The sequence below is a fragment of the Salvelinus namaycush genome, chromosome 2 (assembly GCF_016432855.1).
Source record: "Salvelinus namaycush isolate Seneca chromosome 2, SaNama_1.0, whole genome shotgun sequence".
Taxonomy (NCBI): domain Eukaryota; kingdom Metazoa; phylum Chordata; class Actinopteri; order Salmoniformes; family Salmonidae; genus Salvelinus; species Salvelinus namaycush.
In genome coordinates, this window is record NC_052308.1 from 12,439,335 (window position 1) to 12,457,325 (window position 17,991).

The window sequence follows — 17,991 nt, forward strand, 5'->3', positions numbered from 1 at the left end:
TCATAATTCTGTTCACACAGGCATCTCCATTACATCTACCGATAACATACTGTACCTTATCTAGGACAGGCATGTCTTTGTACGCTTCAGGGTCATCTTTGTCATACTGTTCCTTCACATTTGTAGCGCGTTTGCTTCTGAGCGGAGCAAGAGCAAAAATCGTCACATCCAAGCCAGGTCAAACAATGCAATCCTTCCACCCGAGTTTAATCCACTCCAAATCACATTTTTTCAAATCAAATTGTATTGGTCGCACACACATAGAGCAGACGTTATTACGGGTGTAGCGAAATGCATATATCCACATTAATACAAATAGAATTGTATTGGTCACATACACATGATTAGCAGATGTTAATGCGAGTGTAGCGAACAAAATAGATCAGTTGGCGAAGCACTTGCAAGGCACAACTGAGCATAAATTGATCTAAACTAGAGCTACAATGCTGCGATTTCCTGTGGCAATTCAAAGGTAAAACGTTTAGCTACTATATCGATCTTAAACTAAAGTTAACTGTTAAATTAAATCTAGCTAACGTACCTTAGTGCTCGAACCATGTTGAGTAGAACCTTTTAAATTGGTTTGAAATGTGTTCTTCCAAACGTGAATACACGCATAATATATCAATACACAAGTAAAGTACTCTGTTGAAAATGCTGTCTATGTACCCGTGACTCAAACTTCAGATTGATAAACAATTATAGACTACTGCTAGTATAACATTTTATGTTTTAATCCCACGTGTTTCCCCGGTTTCTTCTTCTACACCGGTTGTCTATTTGCATTGCATTTACTGTCCTATTTTTTACTTGTCACTTATTTTTCTTAAAACTGCATTGTTGGTTAAGTTCTTGTAAGCATTTCACCGGAAGGTCTACGCTGGTTGTATTCGGCGCATGTGGAGAACATGAACATACTCCTAATACTAGCTACTGAAGCGGAACATTACTATTTGTCTTAAAGGCAAACAAACTGAAAATATGCCTTTTCTCTAATAGAGCCCCACAGTGGAGGTGACATAATACCCATACAACCTAGCGGTCAGACAGGGAAATGGCTCCAATCGTTTTTCCAGCATAAATTTTTCCTATAGGAGATTTTAGAAGCACTTAAAGTAAGGGATGTGTTTCTTGTAGGCTAACCCTTGCGTGACATTTTGATAACCATGTAAATCTCTTTCGAACAAGGTGATGAGATGAATGTAATTTATTATTATATTCAACATAATGTTTGAATAATTTCCATCCACCTACATAATAGTGACTCATCCAGTTGATGGGTATTTTTTACATTCTCTACACCAGGTATTCCCAAAATGGAGCTACGTGCGATGCCGTCGGGGGTCGGGGCGAGGGGACGGACGTAAAGTTATACTGTTACATTGATGCTGTTGACCCGGATCACTGGTTGCTGCGGAAAAGGAGGAGGTCGAAAGGGGGGTGAGTGTAATGGATGTTAAATGGCTATCTAGTTAGCGGTGGTGCGCGCTAAAATACTTTCAATCGGTGACGTCACTTGCTCTGAGACCTTGAAGTAGTGGTTCCCCTAGCTCTGCAAGGGCCGTGGCTTTTGTGGAGCGATGGGTAACGATGCTTCGTGGGTGTCAGTTGTTGACATGTGCAGAGGGTCCCTGGTTCGCGCCCGGGTCGGGGCGAGGGGACGGACGTAAAGTTAAACTGTTACACATGCAGCCGAAGAGCTACTGTCCCCTTACCTGGGAAAGCACCGAACAACAGACAGGGACGTTGGACCATCGAAGAGGTGCAAATATGATGAGAACTACATTGATTTGGGGTTCACTTATATTGGGAGTAGTGCCTTTCCTCAGCCACAGTGTGTTATATGTGCAAAAGTACTATCTCACAACTCGATGAAACCTTCACTCTTGTGCAGACATTTAGAAACAGAACATGCCAATTTATAAATAAGCGACAGGAGTTTTTGGAGTGAGAATTAAGACGACTTTCAAGTAGTAAGACATGCATTAAAGAAACAGATACCATTAATAAGAAGGTGCTAGAAGCGTCTTGTATGGTGAGCTACCGAGTGGCTAGGACAGGCAAGCCCCATACTATTGTGGAGGACTTAATTCTTCCTGCTGCCGCGGATATGGCTGGGACAATGCTGGGGGAAAAGGCCCCAAAAACAATACAGACAATGCCTTCATCATACAACACTGTTTCACGATGCATCAGTGACAAGACAGGAGATGTTATGAAACAATTACTGCTTCGCATACAAGCCAGTGAATTCTATGCGTTACAGCTGGATGAGTCAACAAAGTCAACAGCTCCTGGTATATGTCCGTTACATTTATGGGGGGTCAATTAAGGAAGACATCCTCTTCTGCAAACCACTGGAAACCAGGACAACGGGAGAGGATATTTTTAAAGTACTGGACAGCTTTGTGACATCAAATGGACTTAGGTGGTCAAGATGTGTTTGTATCTGTACTGATGGCGCAAAAGCAATGACAGGGAGACATAGCGGAGTGGTAACGCGTGTGCAAGCAGTTGCTTTTGACGCCACTTGGGTACACTGCAGCATCCACGAGAGGCTCTTTCTGCAAAGGGAATGCCTGACAGCTTGAAAGACGTTTTGGACACTACAGTGAAAATGGTTAACTTTGTTAATGCAAGACCCCTGAACTATTGTGTATTTTCTGCACTATGCAATGATATTGGCAGCGACCATGTAATGCTTTTACAACATACAGAAGTGCGCTGGTTGTCAAGGGGCAAAGTATTGACACGTTTTTTTGAATTGCGAGACGAGCTTAAAGTTTTCTTTCCTGACCATAATTTTCACTTGTCTGACTGCTTGCATGATGACGAGTTTCTCACACGACTGGCCTGTCTGGGTGATGTTTTTTCTCACCTGAATGATCTGAATCTAGGATTACAGGAACTCTCCGTAGCTATATTCAATGTGCGGGACAAAATTGAGGCTATGATTAAGAACTTGGAGCTCTTCTCTGTCTGCATTAACAAGGACAACACACAGGTCTTTCCATCATTGTATGATTGTTTGTGTGCAAATGAACTCAAGCTTACGGACAATGTCAAATGTGATATAGCAAAGCACCTGAGGAAGTTGGGTGCGCAATTACGCAGGTACTTTCCCGAAATGGATGGCACAAACAACTGGATTCGTTATCCCTTTCATGCCCTGCCTCCAGTCCACTTACCGATATCTGAACAAGAGAGCCTCATCGAAATGGCAACAAGGGGTTCTGTGAAAATTTAGAATTTAATCAGAAGCCCATGCCAGATTTCTGGATTGGGCTGCGCTCAGAGTATCCTGCCTTGGCAAATCGCACTGTTAAGACACTGATGCCCTTTGCATCCACAAAGCTATGTGAGAGTGGATTCTCGGCCCTCACTAGCATGGAAACTGAATACAGGCACAGACTGTGTGTGGAAAATTATTTAAGACTGAGACTCTCTCCAATACAGCCAAACATTGCAGAGTTATGAGCATCCTTTCAAGCACACCCTTCTCATTAACCTGTGGTGAGTTGTTCACAATTTTCGATTAACAAATAAGGTTTTATATGTAAGATGGTTAAATAAAGAGCAAAATTATTGATTATTATTATTTGTGCCCTGGTCCTATAAGAGTTCTCTACACCATCTCAATACTGAGCCAGCTAACGGTAGCTGCTAAGCTAATAGCAACCCTATAGGCTTGACAGGCTAGCGTTAGCGAAGTTAGCTTAGCGTTAGCATATACAGTCTTTGTCAAAAAATACAACTCTTTAATATTTAACACTTGGATGGGGAGATGTCAGGGCCTAGAAAATATAAACAGAGTAGAAAATAAACCACAATATTACTTTAGAGGAGCTATAAGTCCAAATCAGAATATTAGCTGGCAACATTTTTTCTTATGGGCTGGCCTAGCTTAGCTGCAAACCCAGTCATCTCTATCCTTCTGAGACCCTGCAAATCTTTTTTGTCATCTCAGTTCTGGGTCCGTATGTTTGAGCCTATACAAGCCACTGTATTAAGTCCTATTGTCCCTTTGAGAGGACATTCTGGGCTTTTCAATGATGTCACATTTGTGGGGGTGTGACCTTGACAATTTTATCTTCCTGGTTCTTTAAAAAATGTGTTTGTAATTACTATGATTTTTCAAATTGTTTCTAGTAAGTTAATATCTCAAGAATAGTTCATGAGGATCGGACACTTTTTTTCAATTTTCTGCTAAAATGACACCCAAATCTAACTGCCTGTAGCTCAGGACCTGAAGTAAGAATAGGCATATTCTTGATACCATTTGATAGGAAACACTTTGAAGTTTGTGGAAATGTGAAATTAATGTAGGAGAATATAACACGTTAGATCTGGTCAAATATAATACAAACAAAAAAATGTCTTTTCTATTTAATTTTTTTGTTCCAACATCTTTGAAATGCAAAAAAAAGAAGAGAAGGCCATATATTGAGTTAGATTTTGTCCACAAGATGGCAGCAGTGTGTCTGCACAGTTTCAGACTGACACCGTGAATAATTACATCACAATATTTTGTACCAAGTTTTTTTATTGAATTTTTTATTGAACCTTTATTTAGCTAGGCAAGTCAGTTAAGAAAAACATGTTATTTACAATGACGGCCTACCCCGGCCAAACCCAGACGACGCTGGGCCAATTGTGCGCTGCCCTATGGGAGTCTGCCAGGAGTTTGCCCAAATGTGCCGAATTGGTCAATTTATACATTTTCAAGTACATAACTATAGAGAACATACAACAATGCTATAGTAATACACTTTTTTTCACATTAAATAAGAGTTAAATAAGAGCTTCTCAAGAAATGTCTTCTGTAGTGGGCACCTGGATGCCGCAACTATGTTTTTCACCAACTCACTGACTGTAATGTACTTTTTTTTTATATCTACGTCCCAATGACCAACACAGAGGACAATTTTGCACTTACAATAAAATATAAATAACAATATATTAAATTAAAAAAGTATTATGTTACCTAACACCAAATGCAATTAGAAAATAATGAATCTCTACGTGTGTATTGTTTTTAAATATACGCCATTCTGGAATACTTTTCAAAGCAATAAATGCATTGAACAAAAAAACTCATGTTCTGAGTGCATTTTGCATGATGAAAATACATTTCCACATTATTACTTTTTGTATGGGGTGGGGGATTTATATACGTTATTCAAATATATAATAATATATTTTAAAATATCTGTCACATTTATGGGTTTTAAATATATGATCATATATTTTAAAATATACAGTACCAGTCAATAGTTTGGACACAGCTACTCATTCAAGGGTTTTTCTTTATTTTTTATATTTTCTACATTGTAGAATAATAGTGAAGACATCAACACTATGAAATAACACATATGGAATCATGTAGTAACCAAAAGTGTCAAACAAATCAAAATATATTTGAGATTCTTCAAAGTATCCACCCTTTGCCTTGATGATAGCTTTGCACACTCTTGGCATTCTCTCAACCAGCTTCATGAGGTAGTCACCTGGAATGCATTTCAATTAACAAGTGTGCCTTGTTAAAAGTTCATTTGTGAAATTTCTTTCCGTCTTAATGCTTTGAGCCAATCAGTTGTGTTGTGACAAGGTAGTCGTAGTATACAGAAGATAGCCCTATTTGGTAAAAGACCAAGTCCATATTATGGCAAGAACAGCTCAAATAAGCAAAGAGAAATGACAGACCATCAGAAATACCTTATTCACATAAGCATTTAGACCCTTCGCTATGAGACTCAAAATTGAGCTCAGGTGCATCCTGTTTCCATTGATCATCCTTGAGATGTTTCTACAACTTTATTGGAGTCTACCTGTGGTAAATTCAATTGATTGGACATAATTTGGAAAGGCACACACCGGTCTATATAAGGTCCCACAGTTGACAGTGCATGTCAGAGCAAAAACCAAGCCATGAGGTCGAAGGAATTGTCCGTAGAGCTCAGAGACAGGATTGTGTCAAGGCGCAGATCTGGGGAAGGGTACCAAAACATTTCTGCAGCATTGAAGGTCCCCAAGAACACAGTGGCCTCCATCATACTTAAATGGAAGACGTTTGGAACCACCGAGACTCTTCCTAGAGCTGGCTACCCGGCCAAACTGAGCAATCGGGGGAGAAGGGCCTTGGTCAGGGATGTGACCAAGAACCCGATGGTCACTCTGACAGAGATCCAGAGTTCCTCTGTGGAGATGGGAGAACCTTCCAGAAGGACAACCATCTCTGCAGCACATCACCAATCATGCCTTTATGGTAGAGTGGTCAGACGGAAGCCACTCCTCAGTAAAAGGCCATGAGAAACAAGATTCTCTGATTTGATGAAACCGAGATTTAACTCTTTGGCCTATAAGCCAAGAGTCACGTCTGAAGGAAACTTAGCACCATCCCTACGGTGAAGCATGGTGGTGGCAGCATCATGCTGTGGGGGTGTTTTTCAGAGGCAGGGACTGGGAGACTAGTCAGGATTGAGGGAAAGATGAACGGAGCAAAGTACAGAGAGATCCTTGATGAAAACCTGCTACAGATTGCTCAGGACCTCAGACTGGTTCAAAGGTTCACCTTCCTAAAAGTCCTCGACCCTAAGCACACAGCCATGACAATGCAGGAATGGCTTCAGGACAAGTCTCTGAATGTCCTTGAGTGGCCCAGCCAGAGCCAGGACTTGAAGCCGATCAAACATCTCTGGAGAGACTTGAATATAGCTGTGCAACAACGCTCCCCATCCAACCTGACAGAGCTTGAGAGGATCTGCAGAGAAGAATGGGAGAAACTCCCCAAATACAGGTGTGCCAAGCTTGTAGCGTCATACCCAAGAAGACTCAAGGCTGTAATTGCTGTCAAAGGTGCTTCAACAAAGTACTGAGTAACTGTCTATTTACCACCACAAACCGATGCTGGCACTAAGACGGCACTCAACGAGCTGTAGAAGGCCATACACAATCAAGAAAATGCTCATCCAGAGACGGTGCTCCTAGTGGCCAGGGACTTTAATGCAGGGAAACTTACATCTGTTTTACCTCATTTCTACCAGCATGTTAAATGTGCAACCAGAGGATAAAAAACTCTAGACCACCTTTACTCCACACACAGAGACCCATACAAAGCTCTCCCTCGCCCTCCATTTGGCAAATCTGACCATAACTCTATCCTCCTGATTCCTGCTTACTAGCAAAAACTAAAGCAGGAAGTACCAGTGACTCGCTCAATAAGGAAGTGGTCAGATGATGCAGATGCTAAGCTACAGGACTGTTTTGCTAGCACAGACTGGAATATGTTCCGGGATTCTTCTGATGGCTTTGAGGAGTACACCACATCAGTCACTGGCTTCATCAATAAGTGCATCGATGACGTCGTTCCCACAGTGACCGTACGTACATACCCCAACCAGAAGCCATGTATTACAGGCAACATCCGCACTGAGCTAGAGGTTAGAGCTGCCGGTTTCAAGGAGAGGGACTCTAACCCGGACGCTTATTAGAAATCCCGCTATGCCCTCCGACGAACCATCAAACAGGCAAAGCGTCAATACAGGACTAAGATTGAATCGTACTACATTGGCTTCGACGTTCGTTGGATGTGGCAGGGCTTGCAAACTATTACAGACTACAAAGGGAAGCCCAGCCACGAGTTGCCCAGTGACACGAGCCTACCAGACGAGCTAAATAACTTCTATGCTCGCTTTGAGGCTAGCAACACTGAAGCAAACATGAGAGCATCAGCTGTTCCGGATGACTGTGTGATCACGCTCTCCGTAGCCAATGTGAGTAAGACATTTACACAGGTCAACATTCACAAGGCCGTAGGGCCAGACGGATTACCAGGATGTGTACTCCGAGCATACGCTGAACAACTGGCAAGTGTCTTCACTGACATTTTCAACCACTCCCTGACCTCCCGTACTCCATTTTCACCAATGACTGTATGGCCAAGCACAACTCCAACACCATCATTAAGTTTGCCGACAACACAACAGTGGTAAGCCTAATCACCAAAAACAATGAGACAGCCTATAGGGAGGAGGTTAGAGACCTGGAAGTGTGGTGCCAGGATAACAACCTCTCTCTAAACGTGATCAATACAAAGGAGATGGACTACAGAAAAAGAAGGACCGAGCAGGTTGGCTTCCTGCCATCCAGGACCTCTCTACCAGGCAGTAGAGGAAGGCCCAAAAAATTGTCAAAGACTCCAGCCATCCTGGTCATAGACTGTTCTCTCTGCTACCGCACGGCAAGCGGTACCGGAACGCCAAGTCTAGGTCCAAAGGGCTTCTTAACAGCTTCTACCCCCAAGCCATAAGACTCCTGAACAGCTAATCAAATGTCTACCTGGACTATTTGCATTGGCCCCACCCCCCATTTTTACGCTGCTGCTACTGTCTGTTTATTATCCATGCATAGTCACTTTTTACCTCTACCTACATGTACATATTACCACAATTACCTCGACTAACCGGTGCACATTGACTCTGTACCGGTACCCCCTGTATATAGCCTCCCTACTGTTATTTTATTGTTGCTCTTTAATCATTTTCTTAACTGCATTGTTGGTTAAGGGCTTGTAAGCATTTCAGTGTAAGGTCTACTACACCTGTTGTATTCGTCGAGTGTGACAAATACAATTTGAGTAAAGGGTCTGAATTCTTATGTAAATGTTATATTTTTATTTTTTATAAATTAGTAAACATTTTGGGGTATTGAATTGATGAGAATTTTTTTTCTCATATATTTTAGAATAAGGCTGTAACGTAACAAGATGTGGAAAAAGTCAAGGGTTCTGAATACTTTCCGAATGCACTGTATAATCACTAAATAGATTTAGCCACTAAAAACTATGAAAATATACAGCATATGGAAATAATGACAGTTATGATAGAAAAGAGACACAACTCATGCTTCATATCCTCAAGCATGCCTGATTACCTCCAACTAGTTAGGTTATCTTATTTTCCCCTTCTTGTACAACCCCTCCTTCCCCCCCACCATCCTCCTAGTCAATATGCTCACATTGCCTCTATTTCTAGTCCAAGCATTTTGCGCTGATGACAGACCCTCCAGTCTCTCACAGCCATGATCAGGTCACAAGCCTGTCTCCTCGAGATAATCTACACCTTTTGCCCTGAAGTGCACAGCTGACAACTTTCAAATCCCCATGTCAACTTGTGTTCCAACTTGTAGATTCTGTGTGGCTATCTTATTCCACAATAAAGGCTTTTTGGGCGTCTCCCTAAGAGAGTGTATGTAATATTACCGTCCCTACTGTATCTATTATGTGGTGATGAAAGAGAACCTTTTCATTCATAGCTGTCTTCTGAGACTGTCCTCCGACCGGTCCAACCAGACGGCCAGGTTTGTAAGCCGCAGGAACAGGACTGGAGTCAGACTCCCACCGACTGACTGGTGTACACTTCTTGTCCTAGTAAAGCCTCGCTGGGGGCAGACCTCTGTCTCCCCTGAAACCTGCTTTTGACTCTCATCCAAGTTCCAACATCCATCCTCAAAATGATGTTATGAGATGTGGATTGTTACTGAGGGTAACTTTTATTTCGAGATTGATGCTATTTGACATGACCTATACAGTAAGAGAATATAATGTGGTGGCCAACTATGACTGCCCCTTCACAGGAGTGTCTCTGAAATGTAAAGAACATAAATGGCACAGCCTACTGGGCTTATTATAGTGTGGCATACTGTAGCTCCACAATGGTCATGTGGTGTGGAGTATTACATATTAATATAAACAATATTTCACAGGGGAATTAAACGCACGACAGCCACTCTCCAGTTAATTCCATGTCTTGAGGCATGTCTTGCTGATCATGAGGAAGATTTTATGCAAACAAATACTTTATCACAGAAATGACAGAATTAACCCAAACTGCAGCAATATTGCATACAGTAAAGAATATTCTATAAAATGAAGACTAAATTTAAAGTATTTCACAGATACAGTAATAGTACTGTATGTACACAATACATATATACATTTAACACAGATAAAATAAAGACCTCTGTATCATCGTACATTGTGTCTCTGTTGTTCACTACACTTTAGAAAAAAGAGTGCTATCTAGAACCTAAAAGGGTTCTTCAGCTGGCCCCATAGGAGAACCCTTTGAATAACCCTTTTGGGTTCCATGTAGAACTTATTCCACAGAGGGTTCTAACTGGAACCAAAAAGGGTTATCCTACGGAGACAGCTGAAGATTCCTTTTGGAACCCTGTTTCTAAGAGTGTACAGTCAAGTGATAATAGACTAACAATACCAAGTAATACTGAATAATGCTGCTAATGTATGTCTTAGTTCACTGCCTCTTGCGCAGGTGAACATACAGGACTCCACTGAAGAGCAAGAGCGGTACACAGGACCAGGCCAGAATGAAACAGTAGCCAAAGTGGCCAATGCTCAGGTCTCTGGAGTTCTCCAGGATCTTCTTACGGTGGAATGTGAAGATGAGACAGGCGGCAAATGATGTGAAACCTGGTGGAGCAGAGCAGAAAGGGGACAGGGAGGGTAAATGCTCTTTAGAGAATAAATGTGTGTCAATAACCAAAATGAACAGAGAACTTATCTAGGTTAAAGATAAAACCTCACAAATAGTATACAGTAAGTACACACATGAAAGAACTGGGTGTCATAAACTGGTCAATTCTTGTCCAGTACAGTACCTGCAAAAACCTGACAGAGGCCTGTGAAATAGAAGAGCCCTCCTTTAGACATGGTGAAGAGCTGACCCAGGAAGACCAGGAAGGAGATAGAGGAGAAGACCACTGAGAGGACCATCATAGACTGGACTGCCTGCAGCCAGTCTGGAGAAACGAGAGGAACAATGAGACTCCATGTCATTGGGATCAACACACAGACACATTGAATAGGACTATACAGCCTATAGGGAGGAGGTCAGAGACCTGGCAGTGTGGTATCAGGACAGCAACCTCTCCCTCAACGTGATCAAGACAAAGGAGATGATTGTGGACTACAGGAAAAAGAGGACCGAGCACGCCCCCATTCTCATCGACGGGGCTGTAGTGGAGCAGGTTGAGAGCTTCAAGTTCCTTGGTGTCCACATCACCAACAAACTAACATGGTCCAAGCACACCAAGACAGTCGTGAAGAGGGCACGACAAAACTTATTCCCCCTCAGGAGACTGAAAAGATTTGGCAGGGGTCCTCAGACCTCTATACCAGGCGGTGTCAGAGGAAGGCCCAAAATATTGTCAAAGACTCCAGCCACCCTAGTCATAGACTATTGTCTCTGCTACCGCACGACAAGCGGTACCAAAGCGCCAAGTCTAGGTCCAAGAAGCTTCTAAACAGGTTCTACCCCTAAGCCATAAGACTCCTGAACACCTAATCAAATGGCTACCCAGACTATCTGCATTGCCCCCCCCCCCCCCCCCCCCTCTCTTTTACACCGCTGCTACTCTCCGTTGTCACCATCTATGCATAGTCACTTTAATAACTCTACCTACATGTACATATTACCTCAACTAACCGGTAACCCCGCACATTGACTCTGTACTGGTACCCCCCTGTATATAGTCTCACTATTGTTATTTTACTGCTGCTCTTTAATTACTTGTTACTTTTATTTCTTATTCTTATCCATATTTTTTTTAACTGCATTGTTGGGTAAGGGCTCGTAAGTAAGCATTTCACTGTAAGGTCTACACTTGTTGTATTCGGCACATGTGACTAATAACATTTGATTTGATTTATTGAAAATACAAAAACATGCACATGACCATATATAGGCATAAACAGACAGAATAATCCAAGGTTATAAAAAGAGAGATCCTCAATCTAAGTAGACTAGATATCATAAAAAACCTTAATTTTCCACTTGATTTACCATTTTCGTTAGAGGCAGCACACAGCCAGTTTCCCGTTGCGTTGTCATGAATGCAGTTAGACCAGAGGTCTGTGATTTCAGCATCGGACCAAATCCACCAGGACTAGAGAGAGACAGGTTAAGTTCAGCTGGCAGGTTCTGTGTGCATGGCCATCTGACCAAACCATAAAACTGGGGACCCACTGTGGGATTCCATCAGAGCTTTCGAAGTAATAAAATATCCATAAATCTAATTCCTACATATTTTACAAGGTCACGCTGTGGTTTTCTTAAGCACCATAGTGCTATCAGTATGTTGATATTCAACATGGTTGTGGTTTCTCTTCTCAGACTTTGATATGTCATTGTAAAGGCCGTCATTGTAAGTAGCACGTCATTGTCAATAAGAATTTGTTCTTAACTGACTTGCATAGTTAAATAAAATTAAAATAAGTCAGGAAAGGGAGTGCCACAGAGACAGATTGGCTAACAGTGGAGAGTGTCTCACCTTCTCCAAGGTGGCGATGAACAGCATGGCCAGAGTGAATAGATGAAGCACAGTCACAGACATGAGCAGAAGAACCATGATGGCAGGGAGCTTCCACACTCAGGTGTCCTGGACACAGACAGAGTTTTGAGACAGTGGAAACTCTCTCTCTCTCTCTCTCTCTCTCTCACACTCTCTCTCTCTCACACTCTCTCTCTCTCTCTCTCTCTCTCTTTTATAAACAAACATCCTGTCTCTTGTCTGAAACCCCCGTCTGCTGCTACTATTTTAATAAATTATAATAACTGTTATCCTTTAAATCAGGCTAGAAACATGTATGTAGACATCTGTTTCTTTCCTGTGAGTCTTTGCACATTTATACAGAAGTCTTCTATAGCTCAGTTGGTAGAGCATAGTGCTTTCAACACCAGTATTGTGGGTTTGATATCCACTGGGGCCACCCACATGGAAAATGTTTGCACACACGACTGGAAGTCACTTTGGCTAAAAGCATCTGCTAAATGGCATTTATTATTGTTATATTCAGTTCCAGAATAGGGCAGACTGCACTGTTCTTCTCCTGTCTAAATCTAAGCAACTCAATTTTCCTTGTGTGAAACAACAAGAGTGAGATTTGTTTCCATTAGATGGATAATGAGTATTCTAAAAGGTATGTGTCTCCTCACATTCTTCATCTGGTTTGCATTAGGCTTTTTCACCGATGAGAAAACTGTACTGTTTGTGGTACCTGGTACTAAAAGGAGCAAACATGAGGACTGAGCATAGTATGAGGGAGAAATCTTGAGTGACAACAAAATATATTGACTCTAAAAACACTCTAGATTGAGAATAACAAAACATGTATATTTAATTATTTACTTTCACTGATTCTCAAATAATCTATTTCAATACACACATAATAATGGTGGTATACAGTATGGCATATTTGCGTGTCTTGAATTCCATACACACTGTTCATTCCTAACAATAACAAATATTTCAATCCTCTAGATAACATTGTAACCAAAGCTTAATGAAAAATTCCAAGTACTTTTCATGTCTTTGATATTGTGACTTACCTTAAATGTCAGTACCTGGGGAACTATGACTGGTTCTGTAACCCTCAGTACCCCTCTCTCCTCTGCCGCCCCTGCTTTTCTCACAGACGCCACTCCTCCCCTTTACTCTTCCTCTACTCCCATCTCCAAAGCTGAGATAAAGGGGTTGGAATGCAGAGTGGGATATAGGGGGAGTTCTCAACATCTATTTCCTCTGCCCTCACCCAGTCTACAGTCCGGACAACGGACAAAGAATTACTACTGACTACTCACTGGACTGGACCCACCCAAAGTCAGAAACAGAGTCAACCACATGAAAAGGACATGTTGTAAACATTACATTTGAAATCTGCATGATATATATATACAGTACATCTGGGAATCATTAATACCTAATTTTAGACCAGATCCATAACCCTGCAGAAAATTGAAAGATTAGAAATATGGAATATACACTGAACAAAAATATAAACGCAACATGTAAAGTGTTGGTCCCTAGTTTCAAGAGCTGAAATAAAACATCCCAGAAATGTTCCATATGCACATAAAGCTTATTTCTCTAAAATGTTGAGCACCAATATGTTTACATCCATGTTAGTGAGCATTTCTCCTCTGTCACTTGAAAGTGTGGCATATCAAGAAGCTGAATAAATAGCATGATCATTACACAGGTGCACCTTGTGTTGGGGACAATAAAAGGTCACGTTAAAATGTGCAGTTTTGTCAGACAACACTATGCCACAGATTTCTCAAGTTTTGAGGGAGTGTGCAATTGGCATGCTGACTGCAGGAATGCCCACCAAAGCTGTTGCCAGAGAATTTAATGTTGACTCCAGTGTTGTTGTAGAGAATTTGGCAGTACCTCCAACTGGCCTCACAACTGCAGACCATGTGTATGGCGTTGTGTGGTAGAGCGGTTTGCTGATGTCAACGTTGTGAACAAAGTGTCCCATGGTGGTGATGGGGTTATGGTAGGGGCAGGCATAAGCTAAGGACAACGAAAACAATTGCATTTTATCGATGGCAATTTTAATGCACAGAGATACCGTGACAAGATGCTAAGGCCCATTGTCCTGCCATTCATCTGCCGCCATCACTTCATGTTTCAGCATGATAATATACAGCCCCATGTCGTAAGGATCTGTACATAATTCCTGGAAGCTGAAAACATCCCATGACCTGCATACTCACCAGACATGTCACCCATTGAGCATGTTTGGGATGCTCTGGATCAACGTGCATGACAGCGTGTTCCAGTTCCTGCCAATATCCAGCAACTTCACACAGCGATTGAAGAGGAGTGGGACAACATTCCACATTTCACAGGCCACAATCAACAACCTGATTATTTCAATGTGAAGGAGAGGTGTCGCGCTGCATGAGGCAGATGGTGGTCACACCAGATACTGACTGGTTTCCTGATCCACGCCCCAACCAATTTTTTTAAGGTATCTGTGACCAACAGATGCATAACTGTATTCCCAATCATGTGAAATCCATAGATTAGGGCCTAATGATTCTATTTCAATTGATTGATTTCCTCATATGAACTCTAACTCAGTAAAATCTTTGAAATTGTTGCATATTTTTGTTCAGAATATATGTGTATTGTCCATTTTGAGCTCAAAACCCACACTCCCTCTCAGAGACTGAGCATGTGCTTAACATTCACGTTCCACTCATTACATTGAAAAACTGTCAGATTAACAGACATTATTATTCCATTTGTCAACAGAAAATTACCACACATTTGTTTTGTAGAGTTGAATCCAGTCACACTATAGTCGAGTAGTAGAGCAGCGGTTTAAAGTGATCCATGACTTTGATCTAGGGGCCTGTGTGGGAATGTGGAAGATGTACTGTACAACTCATTGTGTCAGTCTGACATACAGTCATTGGTCTGATCAGTCTCTAGTACAGTACAGTCGGCTACTGTTGCCAGGATGTATTCCGTCAATGGGAGGAAATTACTTCTCATTAGAGACCACTTTTGATGTCTAGTGAGTGAGAAAACTTAGACCACCCAAGAAACCTCAACAAGTAGGCTAAAAGTTAATAAAATAACACAAACCATAATATTTCACAACACAAAATGTGTTTTATTGTAATGTAAAGCCTAAGACAATATGACAAATAACAATAAAATAATCTTAAAGGAAAACAAATGTATATTTTTCCATAAAGTGCACTTAAACTTTAACAGTGCTGCCTTGATAAAATTCAGTGTAATTCAATTCCATTAACTGACCACTGATGTTTATATACAGTACCAGTCAAAAGTTTGGACACTGTCACGTCCTGATCTGTTTCACCGGTCCTTGTGCTTGTCTCCACCCCCCTCCAAGTGTCGCCCATCTTCCCCATTATCCCCTGGGTACTTATACCTGTGCTTTCGGTCTGTCTGTGCCAGTTTGTCTTTGCTATAGTCTCTGTTTTCTAGTTTCCCGGTTTTTACCTTTCCTGCCTGCCCTGACGCTGAGCCTGCCAGCCGTCCTGTACCTTTGCCTCTACTCTGGATTACTGACCTCTGCCTGACCTGACCCTGAGCCTGCCTGCTGTTGCGCCCTCTCTGGATTATTGACCCCTGCCTGCCTTGATCTGTCGTTTGCCTGCCCCTGTTTAATTAATAGATTAATAGTGAAGGAATCAAATCTATGAAATAACACATATGGAATCATGTAGTAACCAAAAAAGTGTTAAACAACTCAATATAGAGATAATTATGTATTTATTTTATATTTGAGATTCTTCCAAGTAGCCACCAGCTTTGCACACTCTTGGCATTCTCTCAACCAGCTTCACCTGAAATGCTTTTCCAACAGTCTCGAAGGAGTCCCCACATATGCTGAGCACTTGTTAGCTGCTTTCCCTTCACTCTGCGGTCCAACTCATCCCAAACCATCTCAATTGGGTTGAGGTCGGGTGATTGTGGAGGCCAGATCATCTGAGGCAGCACTCCATCACTCTCATTCTTGTTCAAACAGCCTTTACACAGCCTGGAGGTGTGTTGGGTCATTGTCCTGTTTGAAAAACAAACCCTAACCCTAACCCACTAAGCGCAAACCAGATGGGATGGCGTATCGCTGCAGAATGCCGTGGTAGCCATGCTGGTGAATTCAAGTGTGCCTTGAATTCTAAATAAATCACAGACAGTGTCACCAGCAAAGCACCCCCACACCCTCACACCTCCTCCTCCATGCTTCACGGTGGGAACCACACATGCAGAGATCATCTGTTGACCTACCCTGCATCTCACAAAGACATGGCGGTTGGAACTTGTGTTTCTTGGCCCAAGCAAGTCTCTTCTTATTGGTGTCCTTTAGTAGTGGTTTCTTAGCAGCAATTTGACCATGAATGCCTGATTCACACAGTCTCCTCTGAACAGTTGATGTTGAAATGTGTCTGTTACTTGAACTCTGTGAAGCATTTATTTGGGCTGAAATTTCTGAGGCTGGTAACTCTAAAGAACTTAACTCTGTGTTTTCCTTTCCTGTGGTGGTCCTCATGAGAGCCATTTTTATCATAGCGCAGTTTTTGCAACTGCACTTGAAGAAACTTTCAAAGTTCTTGATATTTTCCGGATTGATTGAACTTCATGTCTTAAAGTAATAATGGACTGTCATTTCCCTTTGGTCTTTTACCAAATAGGGCTATCTTCTGAATACCACCCCTAACTTGACACAACACAACGCTTTAAGAAGGAAAGAAATTCCACAAATGAACTTTTAAGAAGGCACTGTCACACCCTGATCAGTTTCACCTGTCCTCTTTATTGTCTCCACCCCCTCCAGGTGTCACTTGTTTTCCCAGTGTATTTATCCCTGTGTTTCCTGTCTCTCTGTGCCAGTGTATTTATCCCTGTGTTTCCGGTCTCTCTGTGCCAGTGTATTTATCCCTGTGTTTCCTGTCTCTCTGTGCCAGTTCGTCTTGTATGTTTCCAAGTTAACCAGCGTTTTTTCCCGTCCTCCCGGTTTTGACCGTTGCCTGTTTCTGGACTGTGTACCCGCCTGCCTGACCATTCAGCCTGCCTTGACCACGAGCCTGTCTGCCACTCTGTACCTCCTGGACTCTGATCTGGTTTTGACCTTTTTGCCTCTCCACAACCATTCTCTTGCCTACTCCGTTGGATTAATAAACATTGTAAGACTCCAACCATCTGGGTCTCGCCTTTAGGGTCTCGCCTTTAAATGTATTCCAGGTGACTACCTCATGAAGCTGGTTGAGAGAATGTCAAGAGTGTGCAAAGCTGTCATCAAGGCAAAGGGTGGCTACTTTGAATAATCTCAAATATATATATATTTTTTGTTTATTTTTAACACTTTTTTGGTTACTACTGTACATGATTCCATATGTTTTTTTCAGTTTTGTTGTCTCACTATTATTCTACAATGTAGAAAATAGTAAAACTAAAGAAAAACCATGGAATGAGTAGGTGTGTCCAAACTTTTGACTAGTACTGTATATATAATCCTGTGTAGCACCATTAACATGAAGAAAAAATCCCTAAACAAAAAACAATTTTTCTTTCTTCACAAAATTCAAATGACACTGCAGTTATCACCAAACTACCACTAACAGATCCCGATCATACTCATCTTTTTTTTTT

At 41.7% G+C, this 17,991-nt stretch overlaps 1 protein-coding gene across 1 annotated transcript; it reads right to left on the reverse strand.

The window, feature by feature from the left end:
- Positions 1–10,005: 10,005 nt before the first annotated feature.
- On the reverse strand, positions 10,006–13,472 carry LOC120024470 (epithelial membrane protein 3-like). Its single transcript, XM_038968722.1, has 5 exons — positions 13,407–13,472; positions 12,349–12,456; positions 11,862–11,964; positions 10,678–10,818; positions 10,006–10,489 (listed from the first exon to the last, which is right to left on the reverse strand). The coding sequence occupies exons 2-5, from the start codon at positions 12,424–12,426 to the stop codon at positions 10,314–10,316; spliced, it is 498 nt and encodes a 165-aa protein (XP_038824650.1). The 5' UTR covers positions 12,427–12,456; positions 13,407–13,472; the 3' UTR covers positions 10,006–10,313.
- Positions 13,473–17,991: the final 4,519 nt, after the last annotated feature.